General features: G+C 40.7%; 1 protein-coding gene across 4 annotated transcripts in view; it reads left to right on the top strand.

The window, feature by feature from the left end:
• TRIT1 (tRNA isopentenyltransferase 1) overlaps window positions 1-9933 on the top strand; it is a 66363-nt gene extending 56430 nt beyond the window's left edge. For 3 of the 4 annotated variants that reach the window (XM_074305244.1, XM_074305246.1, XM_074305245.1), the window contains 3 exons: window positions 4510-4619; window positions 6219-6336; window positions 8834-9933. In XM_074305244.1, the coding sequence (XP_074161345.1) occupies window positions 4510-4619; window positions 6219-6336; window positions 8834-8955 (350 nt within the window). In that variant the 3' untranslated portion in view covers window positions 8956-9933. Of the gene's footprint in view, window positions 1-4509; window positions 4631-6218; window positions 6337-8833 lie in introns of all 4 variants that reach the window. The other variant, XR_012488504.1, reaches the window with a different exon arrangement.
• The last annotated feature ends 3364 nt before the right edge of the window (window positions 9934-13297 follow it).

Here is a 13297-nt window from a genome sequence, read left to right as displayed (position 1 = left end):
TCAGTACCTCTGGAATACAGTTTTGGTAGAATAACGACTCAGAAGTCATATTGTAAGAATAAGAGGGGAAAAAGTACTTTATATAGATGGTCTTTTTAAAGAATTTGTCAACAAATGAATGGTAGAAGACATATAAGACAATAGCAGAAATGGAAAGTTCAAGTGAAAAATTTGACTGGATAATAGTAATAAATTGCATCATTCTCAAATGAGGAAACATTATAGAGTGATTGAGGTGGAAAGAGACCTTGGAAATAATAGCAGGAAATAAGGACTATTCCTTGACCAGTGAGCCGAGGGGAGCCAGTACTGGAAAGGGTGAAAATACTGAAGGTTTGTCATCAGGAGAGAACCAGGTTTTGGTAATAGCTAGGAAATTTAAGGCACAGAAGAGAAAAATACTTAGGATAAAGGGAACTTTATTGCCTGTGGAATAAGCATCCTAGTGGAAGGGCTGGTTGGGATTTGATTGGAACTTTGGGTGAGAAAATGGGAATGGAGGCTGACCATTCCAGTCTCCTGGGATAAATGGGAGAGCCATTATTGAAGTAGTTAAAAGACAAATATGATGTCATTTGTAGTCAGAAGAACTGGATTGAAATCATAAAATCAGATTAATAACTGAAGGGATCATAATGGCCATTTAATCCAACCCCCTTATTTCATAGATGAGGAGCCTGAGGCCCAAAGCAATTGGTAGCTCATCAGAGGTGACAGAAAGAGGAAGGAGCAAAGGCTTACTAGCCATGTTACATTCCAGTTCTTCACCTCTCTGAGATTGTCTCCTCAGCCGTCAAATGGACAAGATAGCTGAGGACCAGGTGAGACGACATATACACATGTGAAACATTTTCACTCTCTGGAATTCTCTCCCCTTTGTTATCTCTGAAAAAATATCTCATAGGTAAGGTCTGCCTCATTATGATACAGATATGGGCATTCTGCAGAAAGGCAGAGGAAAGACAAAGGAAAACATATACCTGGTTATCAGCTTTAAAAAAACACAACTTGATATCTCATTCTTACCCAATAGCATTTCCTCTTTGCCAAGGAATTTTCAAAGTCAAGAGGAAACAGTCCTTAGTAAGATTATAAAACACTAAATTTAAGCTGTCTAGCCTTTGGAATCTGCTGTAGGTTTCCCCTTCCCCATTCACACTGACACTAGGCCTTCTGAGTCTGGTGTTCAGACAACAGATTGTAGTTGCACCCTGCCAAGCACTCAGTTACCTGAGCAGCATCCGTGTGGCGGCAGAAGGAGCAACAAATGTGGCTGGGGGCCAAAAGAAGCTCAGCTCTTTAGGAAATACCTTAAAAGGGGGGGGGGGTGCTGGGATTGTTTCTGGGTAAAGAACCTCTTTGGCTTTGGGCAGTGAGTTTGCTTTTGCAGATAAGGACAGCTGAGGAAATACATTTTTATCTCTTGACACTCTTTCTTTTCCTTAGAGGCCCAGCCCAGCAGCCATGGCTTTCATTAGCTTTCCCCCCTTAGACTTTCTTGGAACTTGGGCCTGGATGTTCTTTGCCTTGTCACATCCTCCTTCATACCACACCTCCTTGTCATCGCCCTCTCTTTCTCTACAAACCTCTCCCTTAGATCACAGGCTTCTGGACTCCAGGAACTCTGCCAATGAGCATGGGGCCTTCTTCCCTCTGCTTGAGTTCCTCGTCTTCATAAACGAATGTAATTTTTTGGGCTACAGGGCTGCGGTGCCAGGGCATCTTCTCTCTGAGCACCTGGGCCTCACACACTCGGAGGCTCTCCTTGGGGCTGCCCAGGTGAGTGAGGCTGTCTTTGCAGACTGGAGTTAGGGGGACTTTGGCCCTAGGGGCACACTGGGCACTCTCTTTCATTGCTTGTCCACTTAAGAGAAATTTGATCCTCAGCCAAGGTGAAGATTGAGTGTGTCACAAACCCTTAATGTTGTTTCTCTTACCCCTCGCCTTCCTGAAATAAATAATTTTCTAACAGACAACACTTTTCATTGTTGGAACTTGGTAATCTTGAAAAGCCACAGAGTTCTGGCACTGCCCGCCCCCTCCAGAAGCATATGGAGCCAATGGCATAACATGTCATACGTCTGCTTCTCCTGCACACAAACACCCGCAGTGCTGGAGTGAGAGGCATGGCCGCCTTCCCCACCAGGAGCCCGTCCCATTGGCCTGGGTCTCTTCTGCTGGGGAGACATCGCTTTGGCAGGAAGCCAGAGGGACTTCCCCAGCCGAGCTCAGTCTTGGATCTGAGCCATTGACAGCAGCTGGGAGCTGAGCACTTGTGGAAAGGGGCTGAGGGCAGACACAGAAACCTAACAAAGGCTTCGGAGGAGAGCAGAGTGTAGAGTGGCCCTGAAACAGGTGCAGAGCTTACCCCAAGCCAGGTGGACTGTGGGCACTGCCCATACCTCCCAGTCTCACCTTTCCCTGGAAGGGCAGGTGGAGGGCAGGTGCAGCTCAGACTTCTCTCTGAAGAAGCTCATTTTGTGGTGGGCACAGTAAAAAGGCCAGCACCTGCCAGCCGTTGGCATGTTGTGGCCTTTGATGTTTTTGTCCAGGGCTTGATGCTCTTTGCCTGTCTTTAGCTGAATCGTGCCAGGATGCCTGCCTCCGCCTCTCCTAATGGTAGCTGGGTGCCTCAATCTTCATTAGCACTAAACTTTTGCTCGTCACTGGGCACAGGGGGTTTTAGCATCATAAAAATGGAAGCATACTTTCTGCCACTCCAAGTCCCGTTTGCCTTTTTTATTGTGTCTACTGTGTGCTGAGCCTTCGGCCAGGTGCAAGGGGATATTTAATGACCCTTCTTATGAGAATTACAGGGTAATAGTGGGTGCAGTTAAAGGACATGTTAGTGTCGACATGTAAGACTTCAAGATTTAAAGGATTGGTAGGGATTTAACAGAAGAAAAGAGAGGGAGGACATTCCAGGCCTATGGAAGTACCTGAACAAAAAGACACTCAGTAAGCATTTATTAAGCACTAACTCTGATTGAGGGGGTTTGGGGGTGGAAATAGATAAGAGTTCTGGGCTTGAAATCCCAGAGACTCTTCAAATTTGGCCTGAGGCAGTTAGTTACTTGTTATGTGACCCTGGGCAAGTCACTTAAACCAATTTGCCTCTGTTTCCTCATCTTCACAACCAACTGAAGGAAATAGCAAAAACTCCAGTGCCTTTGCAAGAAAACTCCAAAATGGAGTCATAAAGAGTTGGAAACAAGTAAATAACAGCAAACTATGTCCCCAGACACTAGGCTAAATGGAAATATAAAGCTGTTGATATAAAAAAAATTCAAGGCACTAGGGGAAAATCATGTTCCATTCTAATCGGTACCTAAAAGTATATAGAGAGAATAATATGAGGTGAGGTTAGATCACATTCTGGAGGGCTTTAAATATCAGAGAGAATGAGCTTTGCTTCTTGGACAGTAGGAAAAAACAGAAAGTTTCTGACCAGAAGTGACATCTAGATCTATGCAGACAATTACCTCAAAGATAAGAAAGATAAATGGAAGGGTCATACCTTAAGATAGGAAGATTCTTTAATAATGTAATGATACTTTCTGTTAGTTGAAAGGATGATGATGAACACCTCTTTGCTGAGGTTGAGACGGTGGCTGCAATTCATGCAAGGAATTGCCATGGTGGAGTCAGTATGACTTCTGTCAAGAGAGGAAGTCAAGGTTAATGCCAGAGCAGAGAGGGGCATTGGTGGTATCACAGACACTTCTAAAAGAAATAGGTTTAGGAGAATGAATAATAAGGTAGTTGGGGATATCCTGAATTTGAGGTATCAGTGAGACAAAAGCATCCTATTTGTAATTAAGTAATTCAATTCTAGAACTTGGAACAGTTCAGAACAGAAGATTTATATTTGGGAATCATCGCTTAGAGGTGGTGGTGAAAGGCATTCGCAAGTATTTTCCAGGGACTGTTTCTTACATATATTCTGGTTTAAGGCTACAGGAAAAACACCTACAAATCAAAGGGAAAGGACTGGTATAGAGTCGGGTGTGGAGCAAGTGATGGATCTAGAACTCAAACCACATCTTTTTATTCCGATCTGGTGTTTTTTCCTCTGCCAGACACTGCTTTTGGCAAAAAGAAAGAAAGAAAAGCTAATGCTAGGTTTCCTGCTATGGTGGGTTGGCATTCCTTTCTATGTGTGCATATATTAGTCACAGATTTCTTGAGGAGTTCCAGTACCCATTTCTTGGTCAATTGCTTCTTCACCTTTTAGGAGTTAGGCAGCTGGGGCTACTGTCAGTCAGTCAGATTGTTTTGGATTTTTTTACAATCATTATTATTGCTGTCAAGATGGCCAAAGTAGACCAAAAACACTTGGGACTATCCTTTTGGCTTAGAGACAAGGTAATATGTTTATCATCAGGTGTGAATTGGATTCTGAACAGTGAATAGTGTCTGAAGTTTTAGTGTTATCAAGCTACAGAATATTTGGAGCAAAGTTAGTTTGAGCTTGGATTCTGTCAACTAATAGTTTCTCTTTTTTGTCAGGCCCTGGACCCAATGTGCCCCCGATTTATGGTTTGGAGGTGACTGATGCCTTAAAATGGGATGAGTCAGTTCTGGGACCTGCTCTGCAGATTGTGGGAAGCTTCATCCAGGTACCTTCCAGGTGCAGTACTGTCTGGAGAAGGTTCTTTCCTCAGGAGAGATGTCTTTTGTCTTGAACCTACCTCTGAGGCATCAAACTTTGTTTACTTGTTTTTATTGCTCTTTCCATGCTTTTCCAGTTTTTACTTTCCAAGGCCTTTCTCAGCCTTTTCTCATAACCAGAAAGTATATTGTTAAACACAGTCAATTGGCTGTGTCTTATTCTGCATTTGTAATCTTATCACTTCTTTGCTTGGAGAAGGGAGGCATGTTTCTTTTTTAAATAAAACAGAAAAATTTATGCATACATTTTTATTGAGTCAAATAAGATCTTTATATTTAAAAGTTTTTTTGGGGAAAAGGAAAATTTAATTTCGTTTTTAACATTAACAAGTATTTATTTCCTTTCCCTCTCAATTTTTCAAGATTAGTCATTTTATTAATCAGAATTCAAAATTGTTTTTCTTTATGTTATTGTGACCTTTATCTAAATTATTCCTTTGATTCTGCTTGCTTTGCTCTGCATCAGCTCATAAAGTTCATAAAAATTTCTTTGCATTCTTCACAGTCATTGTTTCTTACTCTTAATGTTTTGTGACTGTCCTATATCACAATTTGTTCAGTCATTTTCCCATGATGAAAACCCACTTTTTCTCCAGTTTCTTTGCTACTGCAAAAAGTATTGCTGTGAATATTCTGGTAGTGATTGGGTCTTTGTTTCCATCTTTGATTTCACTGCAAGTTGTGCCCACTAATGGTGCCACTGCAGCAAGGAACATGGATGGTCAAGGGCTTTTCTAGTATTGTTCCAAATGGTTTTTCAGAACATTTGAACTCATTTATATCTCCAGTAATGGAGACTGATAGTCCTTGATTGTTTTCCTTAAGCCTTTCTCAGGTGGGTCATCTCTGTCTTTCATCATCTTTAGAAGTCAGGTTGTTTTGAGGAGAAACCTTAAAGTGTCTTCATTTGCTTTCTTCCATTATTAATGTTTTAGAGCATTCCTTTGTTTTCTTTAAGTCTCTTATTTAAGAAGGAAGCAAAACATTACTTTGGAGATTCCTCTGTCTTTCCTCTGAACAGACTTGTTTTAGTTTTTAGCTTCTCTACTTTTCATACTTGTAAAAATATTGCCAGAACCAGTGCTCTCACCATGTCTCTGACCTAGGATAATAAATGAACAATGACTTCACATTTAGGTAAAATTTGTAAGACTTAATAAATTTCAAAAGGTGATTAAAAATGATTTGTTCACAAGAAGACTAAAATTCAAGTACTGTCCCCATTTTAAAGATTAGAGAAAAGGAAGAGGGAGACATTGGGCTACAACTCAAAACCCGGTATCCTTTCTATTCTACTAGGCTGCCTCTTAGTGGCAAACTGGGCTTGTGTAATTAGGGGTAATTTATTTTTCTCTGAGCCTGTTACCTTACCTGTAAAATGGGGATAATAATTAATATGCAGATTACCACCTCTTTGACAGACCAATTGTGAAGGTATTCTATAATTTGTAAAGCACTATAGAAATTAAAGCTTTATCTTAGAGAAATGAGAATAAAATAGAAATTTATGTCAATTTTTTTTTTTTAAATTGATTTGCTTTCCCCAGGGCAAGCAACCTGTAGCCATTCCCATAAGGTTGCAATGTGATGTAACTGAGAATAAAAGGAGTCATCACAGATGTGAATTGTGTGATAGAATCATCATTGGGGACCGAGAATGGGCAGGTAAATCTGGTAAAAGAATTGAAGGGTTTAGAGGGTTTGGAAGGTTTTTAATTTGGGTCTTTTTTGAAGACTTTTGGTAAAACAATAGCTTTTGCTCATTGAAATCTTTTCTGAAAATTGTACTTTGGTTCTAATGATGAGTGATTAAATTAAAAGGAGTCTTTCTTGGGAGAGCTACTAATTCTTCTGGAATTTCATAAAACTCAAAGTCACTTCAGGTTTGAGCTGAAGTAGATAATAGAGAGAGAACAGAGAGTAGCTTCTAATAATATCCTCTATGTAATTTCATGCAGAGCTCCTGGACAAGACCACAGAGACTTATTGGACAGTTAATTCTACTCTATAAACCTGCAGTAATTCCATTTTGAACTCATTGAACCAGACTGTCCATATATACTTCAAGTTCCATCTCTCCACATGAAGATGGACTTTTAAATTTAAGGAAATTATAGTCATAATATGTCAGAGAGAACCAGAAGAGATAAGTTAGTTTAAACATCTCATTTACATTTGGAGAAACTGAGTATCCAGAGAGGGGTAATGAGTTTTTCAGTATTTGAGTGTTCACTTGGAGCCTGGATGAACATTCAAAACTTGTTTTAGAGAGGATTCCTGTCTAATGGGAGATGTCCTTTGGCGTTGATGCCCTTTAGAACTTATCTTCTAGCACAGATACTGTGTGACTAGGTACTACCCCAGGTTATTATCTTTCCAGAAGACTTAAATTCATTTAAACCCACTATGAGTCTTTTTGCTGTTTTGGATTGTGGGAGAGCCATTTGACCCCCTTGTGGGTCTCAGTTTTTTCTCTGTAAAATAAGAGGAGTGGAATAGGTGAACCCTCCAGGAACACACATTCTGTCAATTGCCAAAGCTCACGAAGCTCCACAGTAGCAGACAAAGCTGAGACTTGAACTCTAATCTTCCAGGTTCACAGCAGTTTCTTTTATACTGTATTTTGATAGATAAGGTTACTAGATGGTGTTCCTCTCTTCTCTCCCTCCCCCTGCTATTAAACAACCACTATTAAAATGTGAGAATAGTGAAATTTAGATTCTGTTTTGTTCATATTGACTTGACTAAGTCACTTGTTCTCCTAAGTGGTAATTTAATAAATCAGACTCTGTTGTCAAGATACAGGAGTTGCCATATGGGGTCAGACCCTCTAATGTCTAGCAGGGTATTCTGTTGCCAGTAGCAGTCCCAATTGTAATTGGTCTGTGGTGTTGATGGGGAAGAGAGAATACCGTATTGGTGCTAATAGAAGTAGCTTCTGAATACAGACCATCCTCTAAAAGTGAGATCTCCAAATCTGTACATTTACACTTAAAAATATCACTAATTACAGGCTGTATTCAGGTTTTACACAAGTCATATTGGGGGGGGTGGAGGAAGAGAGGAGAATGTGGCTGATAAAGAGAAACTCAGTTGTACCACCTGCAGAAAGTGCTTATGGGATTGTCTCCATTTCTCTTATAGAAGCATACTTGTGAGGCTTTGTGAGGGTGGGTTGTGTAAGACATTCTATAGCACCATCTGTCGATCCCCTTCTTTCTTCTCTTGTTGCCAGTGGAAAGAGAAGCCAGAACCCTGTGCTTTGCCATAAGGCTGTATTGAGAATGATGATAACTGAACTTCCTGATTTTTTTTTTTTTTTTAACATTATAGATTTCTTTCAAACCATTGCTAATGATCAGTTTGTGGTACCTGCACAGGAAAATTGATCACTGGAACATATGTCTTTGTACTTCTTAGATCATCTTTCTTTGATAATACACAGGCTTTTAAAAATGTGGCTCCTTGAACTAATTCAATATAGGGGCCTGAAGTAAGACCAGGTAATTGAGACTTTTTCATTTGAGGCTTTCAGTGGGATTTCATATCACTGCTATTTTTTCCTTAGAAGGAGATTCTTGCGGTATATTCAAGGATGCTTTGTTTATTTGGAGAACTCCAGCCCTAAATGGTCAGCTTGCTGGACACAGAAAGAAGGACTATACTTTTGGCTGAAATACAAATCGAGATTGGGGGGCAGACCCAGAAAGCAGTCTGAGAAATACAGAAGGGGCAGCATAGTTGCCAAAGGGTTCTAGGATGGCTGGGTAGAAAAGACAACCTGCAGTACTCCAGCATAAACAGATGACCTCTTTTCATTGTTGAAAAGTACTGTGTTTGGTAGCTGGGAGGGTTGCTACAGTTTGCAGTCCTGCCTTCTGAAGGGTTGAAATGTTCCTGGAAGAGGAAGGTGGAGCAGAGCCCTGTATCTTTCAGAAGAGGCTTGACGGAGCCACATGAAAGCAAAATAACAAATAGGGAAAGACAACTTTTTTCTTGTTCGTCTTGGGTAAGGAATCCAGATCCCTTCTCTTCCCCCTCATCCCTCCAAGTCTCGAGTTAGCCCTGTTGCTTCCAGAGGGAAAAATGGATGGGGATGTTCCAACCCTTTAGAAAATCTTATTGAGGTCCTTTTATTTTTCTTTCTGTCTATTGTCCCCAGCACATACAAAATCCAAGTCACACCTGCACCAGCTGAAGAAAAGAAGAAAATTGGATCCTGATGCTGTTGCCACCTCGACAAGCCAAAGCCATTTCCCCAAACCTGATGAAAGAACTCCATGAGAAGGGTTCCCCAGGGCAGAGGGATCAAGGGATTATATTTCCCATTTGAGAAGCAGGTGGCCAGCCAGGTCACAAGCTGATTGACCTCAGCAGCCAGAAAGCAGTGCCTACCATGAGGGAGGGGCTGTGAAGAGCAGGTCCTTCCAGAACTGCTGGGCCTTTTTGGTCAGAAAGGCTTCAGATGGACTGGCTTGCTAACCCTGGCTATTCATGTTGGCCCCTCCACAGGGGGGTTGGTAATGGAGGGCTGGGGTTAGGGGCAGAGGGGCATAGGTGTAATTACGACTGAAGAAGGGTTTTTGTTTCTATGGAGATTCTCTTTTTGAAAAGATACAGAGAATGTTTTCTTCGCTTTTCAGGAACTCCTGTGAAGCTGCATCTGGTTTTTACCAAAGACTGCATACCTCCAAATCAAAGGTTTGGTCAGGAAAGTGATTGTGACACTCAGACTTCCTAATCAGGGGTGTTTAAGCATTCATTCATTCAACATTTGAGTGCCTACTATATAAGGGCCCTATGGTGTCTTATAGTTAATTATAGAGTTATCTGAATCATCTAAATCAGTTTCTAGTATTTCAACTGGGAATGTTTGACCATGGTTATGGCAATCAGGCTGGAATCAGTGCAATCAAGAAAATGTAAGCAAAGGCCAGGAATTAGGGCTATTTATGTTTATGAAACTTTGCCTATTAAAAGCTGTTTCATTATTTAGATGGGAAGGACCTAGATCCTTGACTATAAAGACTTGAAATACAAATATGTGTGCTTATGAGATGTAGCCCAATAAAAGTTGTCTTATCATTTCACTGAGAGTCTGGCTCCACAAATTGAATAAAGGAAGCCCTACAGATAATGCAAAATCCTCTTTTTTGTTTACATGTATGTTTATTTCCATTGTTGTTGTGAACTGTTTGTAGTTTATATGATAGCCTCTTGTTTGTATTGGTTTAGGAATAAAATTAGTTATGTTCACTGGACTTTCTGTTCTGCAGATATTGGAAGTCTTATTCATCCAGCATACATTTATTAAGCATCTATTGAGGGTACTAGGGAATACACATAGGACACAGAGCCCATTGTTAGCAAAGTTTTCTGAAGAGATAAAATGAGGTACATGCAAAGGACAGGTTTGGGCAAAGTGCTATAAGCAGCACAAGGGGTGGTACCTGAAGGAAGGCTTCTGAAGAGATGGGACCCAAGTTGGGCCTTGAAGAAAAGGTAAGGCATCAACACCCAGTTGATGGAATCTGGGAGAATGGAGTTCATTTCAGATGAGAGAGTGGTATGAGCAAAGCCAGAAAGATGGGAGAGGGCGGGATGAGAACAGGATCTCTGAGTAATACATTGGAGCCTTGAGTGCTAGGGTTAGGGGTTTCTTTTATTTGTTTTAAGCAAAGGAGAACCAGTAGTTCAGCTCAAGTGCAAAGTTATATCCAGTTAAAACCTCTTTCAGGAGTGAGTTGAGTTCCTCCCCATATTGAGTACATTTGGGAAATGCAATATATTGTCTTAAGGACACAGGAAATAGGCTATACAGAGGCATAGGGTGAATAAAGAGTATAGGCAGGCTGAGTCTTTGTATCCCTAGGAACCGGTAAAATATCTTAGCACCCAGTGGCTGCTCAATAAAGGATTGTTGAAGGGTGGAGAGAAGAGAAAAAACAATGCATCACTTCACTTGTTGACATGCTGAAAAAGAAAATGGGGCCTAACTGATAGAAGTTTTTAGTGCTTTATCCACCTTGGTTTTTGAGAGATGGTGCTAGAATAAAGAAGCCAAGTATTGAGCTGTGACACTAGATTTCAGACTTTCATGCCTCTCTCAGCTCCAGTGGTAGATTTAAATGTCAGGGATGAGCCAAGTCCATGCTCTGTGAAAGAGGGAAGAGTTTATCACTGGATCAGCCCCATCTTGTTCTTCATGTTAGAAATGGATTAAATTTTCCTAACCAGTTTGGTAACTATTTCAGGATTCCCAAATTGTGAAGTGAAATCATGACTGCTAGCCCATGGATTTTATGGAACACCTAGAAAAGAGTCCTTTGGGGCTGGGAATTTAGCTCTGGGCATGCTCCCTTATCTCCTGTTTTGGGGGTGAACAGTAAGAAAAAGAATTGTTCAGATTCCTTTAATTCTTGAAGGTTACAAAGTGCTTTCTTTCCAACAACTTTGTGAGGTACATAGCCCCGATGTTTATGTTATATTGTATTATGTTACTTACAATAAAGTGAAAGAATTGTAATTTAACTTTAGAATCTCCAGGGATTCCTGTGTAATTCATATTGCTGATATTTATATAGCAGTTTAGCTTAAAGCGCCTTTGATGCATCTTTTCTTTTGAACCTCTGGGGAGATCAATATTGAAGATAATATTCTTTTTTTACAGAGAGGACAAATAAGATTCTCCAATAAAAATTTTGATTACCCCAGCCCACACAACTGTTAAATGATAAAATCAAGATTTGAACTCAGAGCTTTTGGCTTCAGATCAGGCAGGTCTCTTTTTTTAAAATTCTATTTTATTTTTAGTTCTGAATTCTTTCACTCCTTCCACTCATTGGGAAGACAAAAAAACAAAATCCATTACAAATAAAGTAATTACTTATTTGCTGCTACTACCCTCTCCCATCAACTCAACAAAAGAATGAAAAAAAAAATGCTTTAGTCTCTAGTGAGTCTTTCAGCTCTTGGGCTAGAGTTGGATAGGATGTTTAATCTTCCAGCCTTATGATTGATCATTGTGTTGGTCAGTTTCAAAGTTGCCTTCATCTTTACAATATCATTGTTTTGCTACAAATTGTTCTGGTTATATTCACTTCACTCTAGTTCATTTCATGTAAGTCTTCCCAAATGTCTCTGAAACGATCATTTCTTATTCCATCATATTCATATATCTTGTTCGGCATCACCCCAATTTCTACTAGTCTGCTAAACCAGATCTCTGTCTTTGGGAGTCAGGTGATAAAATGGGATCCAAGCACTCACCCCTCAAACTCCCTCCCCCTCTTCCCCCATCCCCAATCCTTGCATGTGTGCATCCGGGCTCTCCATTTCCCCAGAGGCTTTAGAGTGCAGCTAGTTCAGCCCACATGTTTTATAAATGAGACTTGTCCAAGGTCACCTGGCTTTTTGGAATCACTTGGGTCCTTGAGCAAACTCAGGGTTCTGCCTGCTATGCCACACTGCCTTTACATTCAGAACCTAAGACTTAACTTGAATTGCTAATGTCTTTTTAGAGCTCTTTTTAAAATGTGTTTTAGTGGAAGAACTGGAAAGACTAGTTTTAATAATCCTCTCTTAAAGCCAAACCCTCCCAGCTTTGGGCCTGAAAAACCTTTAGCAGCAGTTTATCAGTTCAGTGTCAGCTTTCTCAGGAGGTGGGAGAGAGATCCTAGACTAGACTCTGGATTCAGGTTTGCATTGTTGATAGAATTGTGTGACTGTGGCTAAAACATACCATTTCAGAATGACTGCGATGGAGTTCAAAGCTGGGCTTGATGTAGAGGGCCTACTTCAAATACAGCTCTACCACTTAGTGCTGACCCCTGGGCTTTGGTTTGCTCATTTGATAAATGAAGGGGTCTGACTTGAGGACCTTTGGAATCTTTCCCACCTCTAAATCTGTCAGCTTATGATTTCTGGTGAAGGGGGACCCTAATCCATTCCACTTGGGATAGTTCTCCCTGTTACATCCAACCGATGTTGGCCTCTTCAACTCTCTTCCCCCTCTCCCCTTTTATTATGCCCTCTGGCCCCAAGCAAAGCAAGGTTAATTTTTCAACTTTGAGTTTCAGATATTTAAAAAAAAAAACTCTTGTGTTCCCCCTCTTCTGATCCCCAACTCCCAAGTCTTCCTGACCAAATATTTCCCAGTGTAATGCTTAGCCTCAAATAGGGAAGTTACTTGTTTCCAAAGTCACTCAAGCTTGTAGGAGGTTGCTTTCACTGTATCAAGCTCATCTATTAAGATGAAGCTTTGAGAGCAGTGTCTTTGCCTCGGATTCCCTAGCTCAATCTTGCTTTCTAGAAAATCCCTTTTTAGCACTATTCTTCCTCCAAAGGGCCTACTTAATTTGCTGCCTCCAGAAGCCACAAGGAAGGGAAGCAGTTTCACCAAATGAGAACAAAGTTGTCAGGAGTCAAAAACATAATATTTCCAAACTGGGAAAGACCTTAAGATAGCGGCTTTGGCCTGTTCCTGCAGAGTGGAATGAAGATAAAGAATGCTATTTAATACCATCTGTCTGTGAATCCCCAGACAAATGTAGCTCTTCCATCTGGGCTGCTAGAGTCTATGTGCCTATCATACCAGTCACTTTATCTAAATGGCTTTGGCCAAGAA

Source organism: Sminthopsis crassicaudata, chromosome 3 (assembly GCF_048593235.1).
Source record: "Sminthopsis crassicaudata isolate SCR6 chromosome 3, ASM4859323v1, whole genome shotgun sequence".
Lineage (NCBI taxonomy): Eukaryota > Metazoa > Chordata > Mammalia > Dasyuromorphia > Dasyuridae > Sminthopsis > Sminthopsis crassicaudata.
The sequence above is the reverse complement of the archived record's forward strand: the minus strand, read 5'-3'. Positions and strand labels throughout refer to the sequence as shown.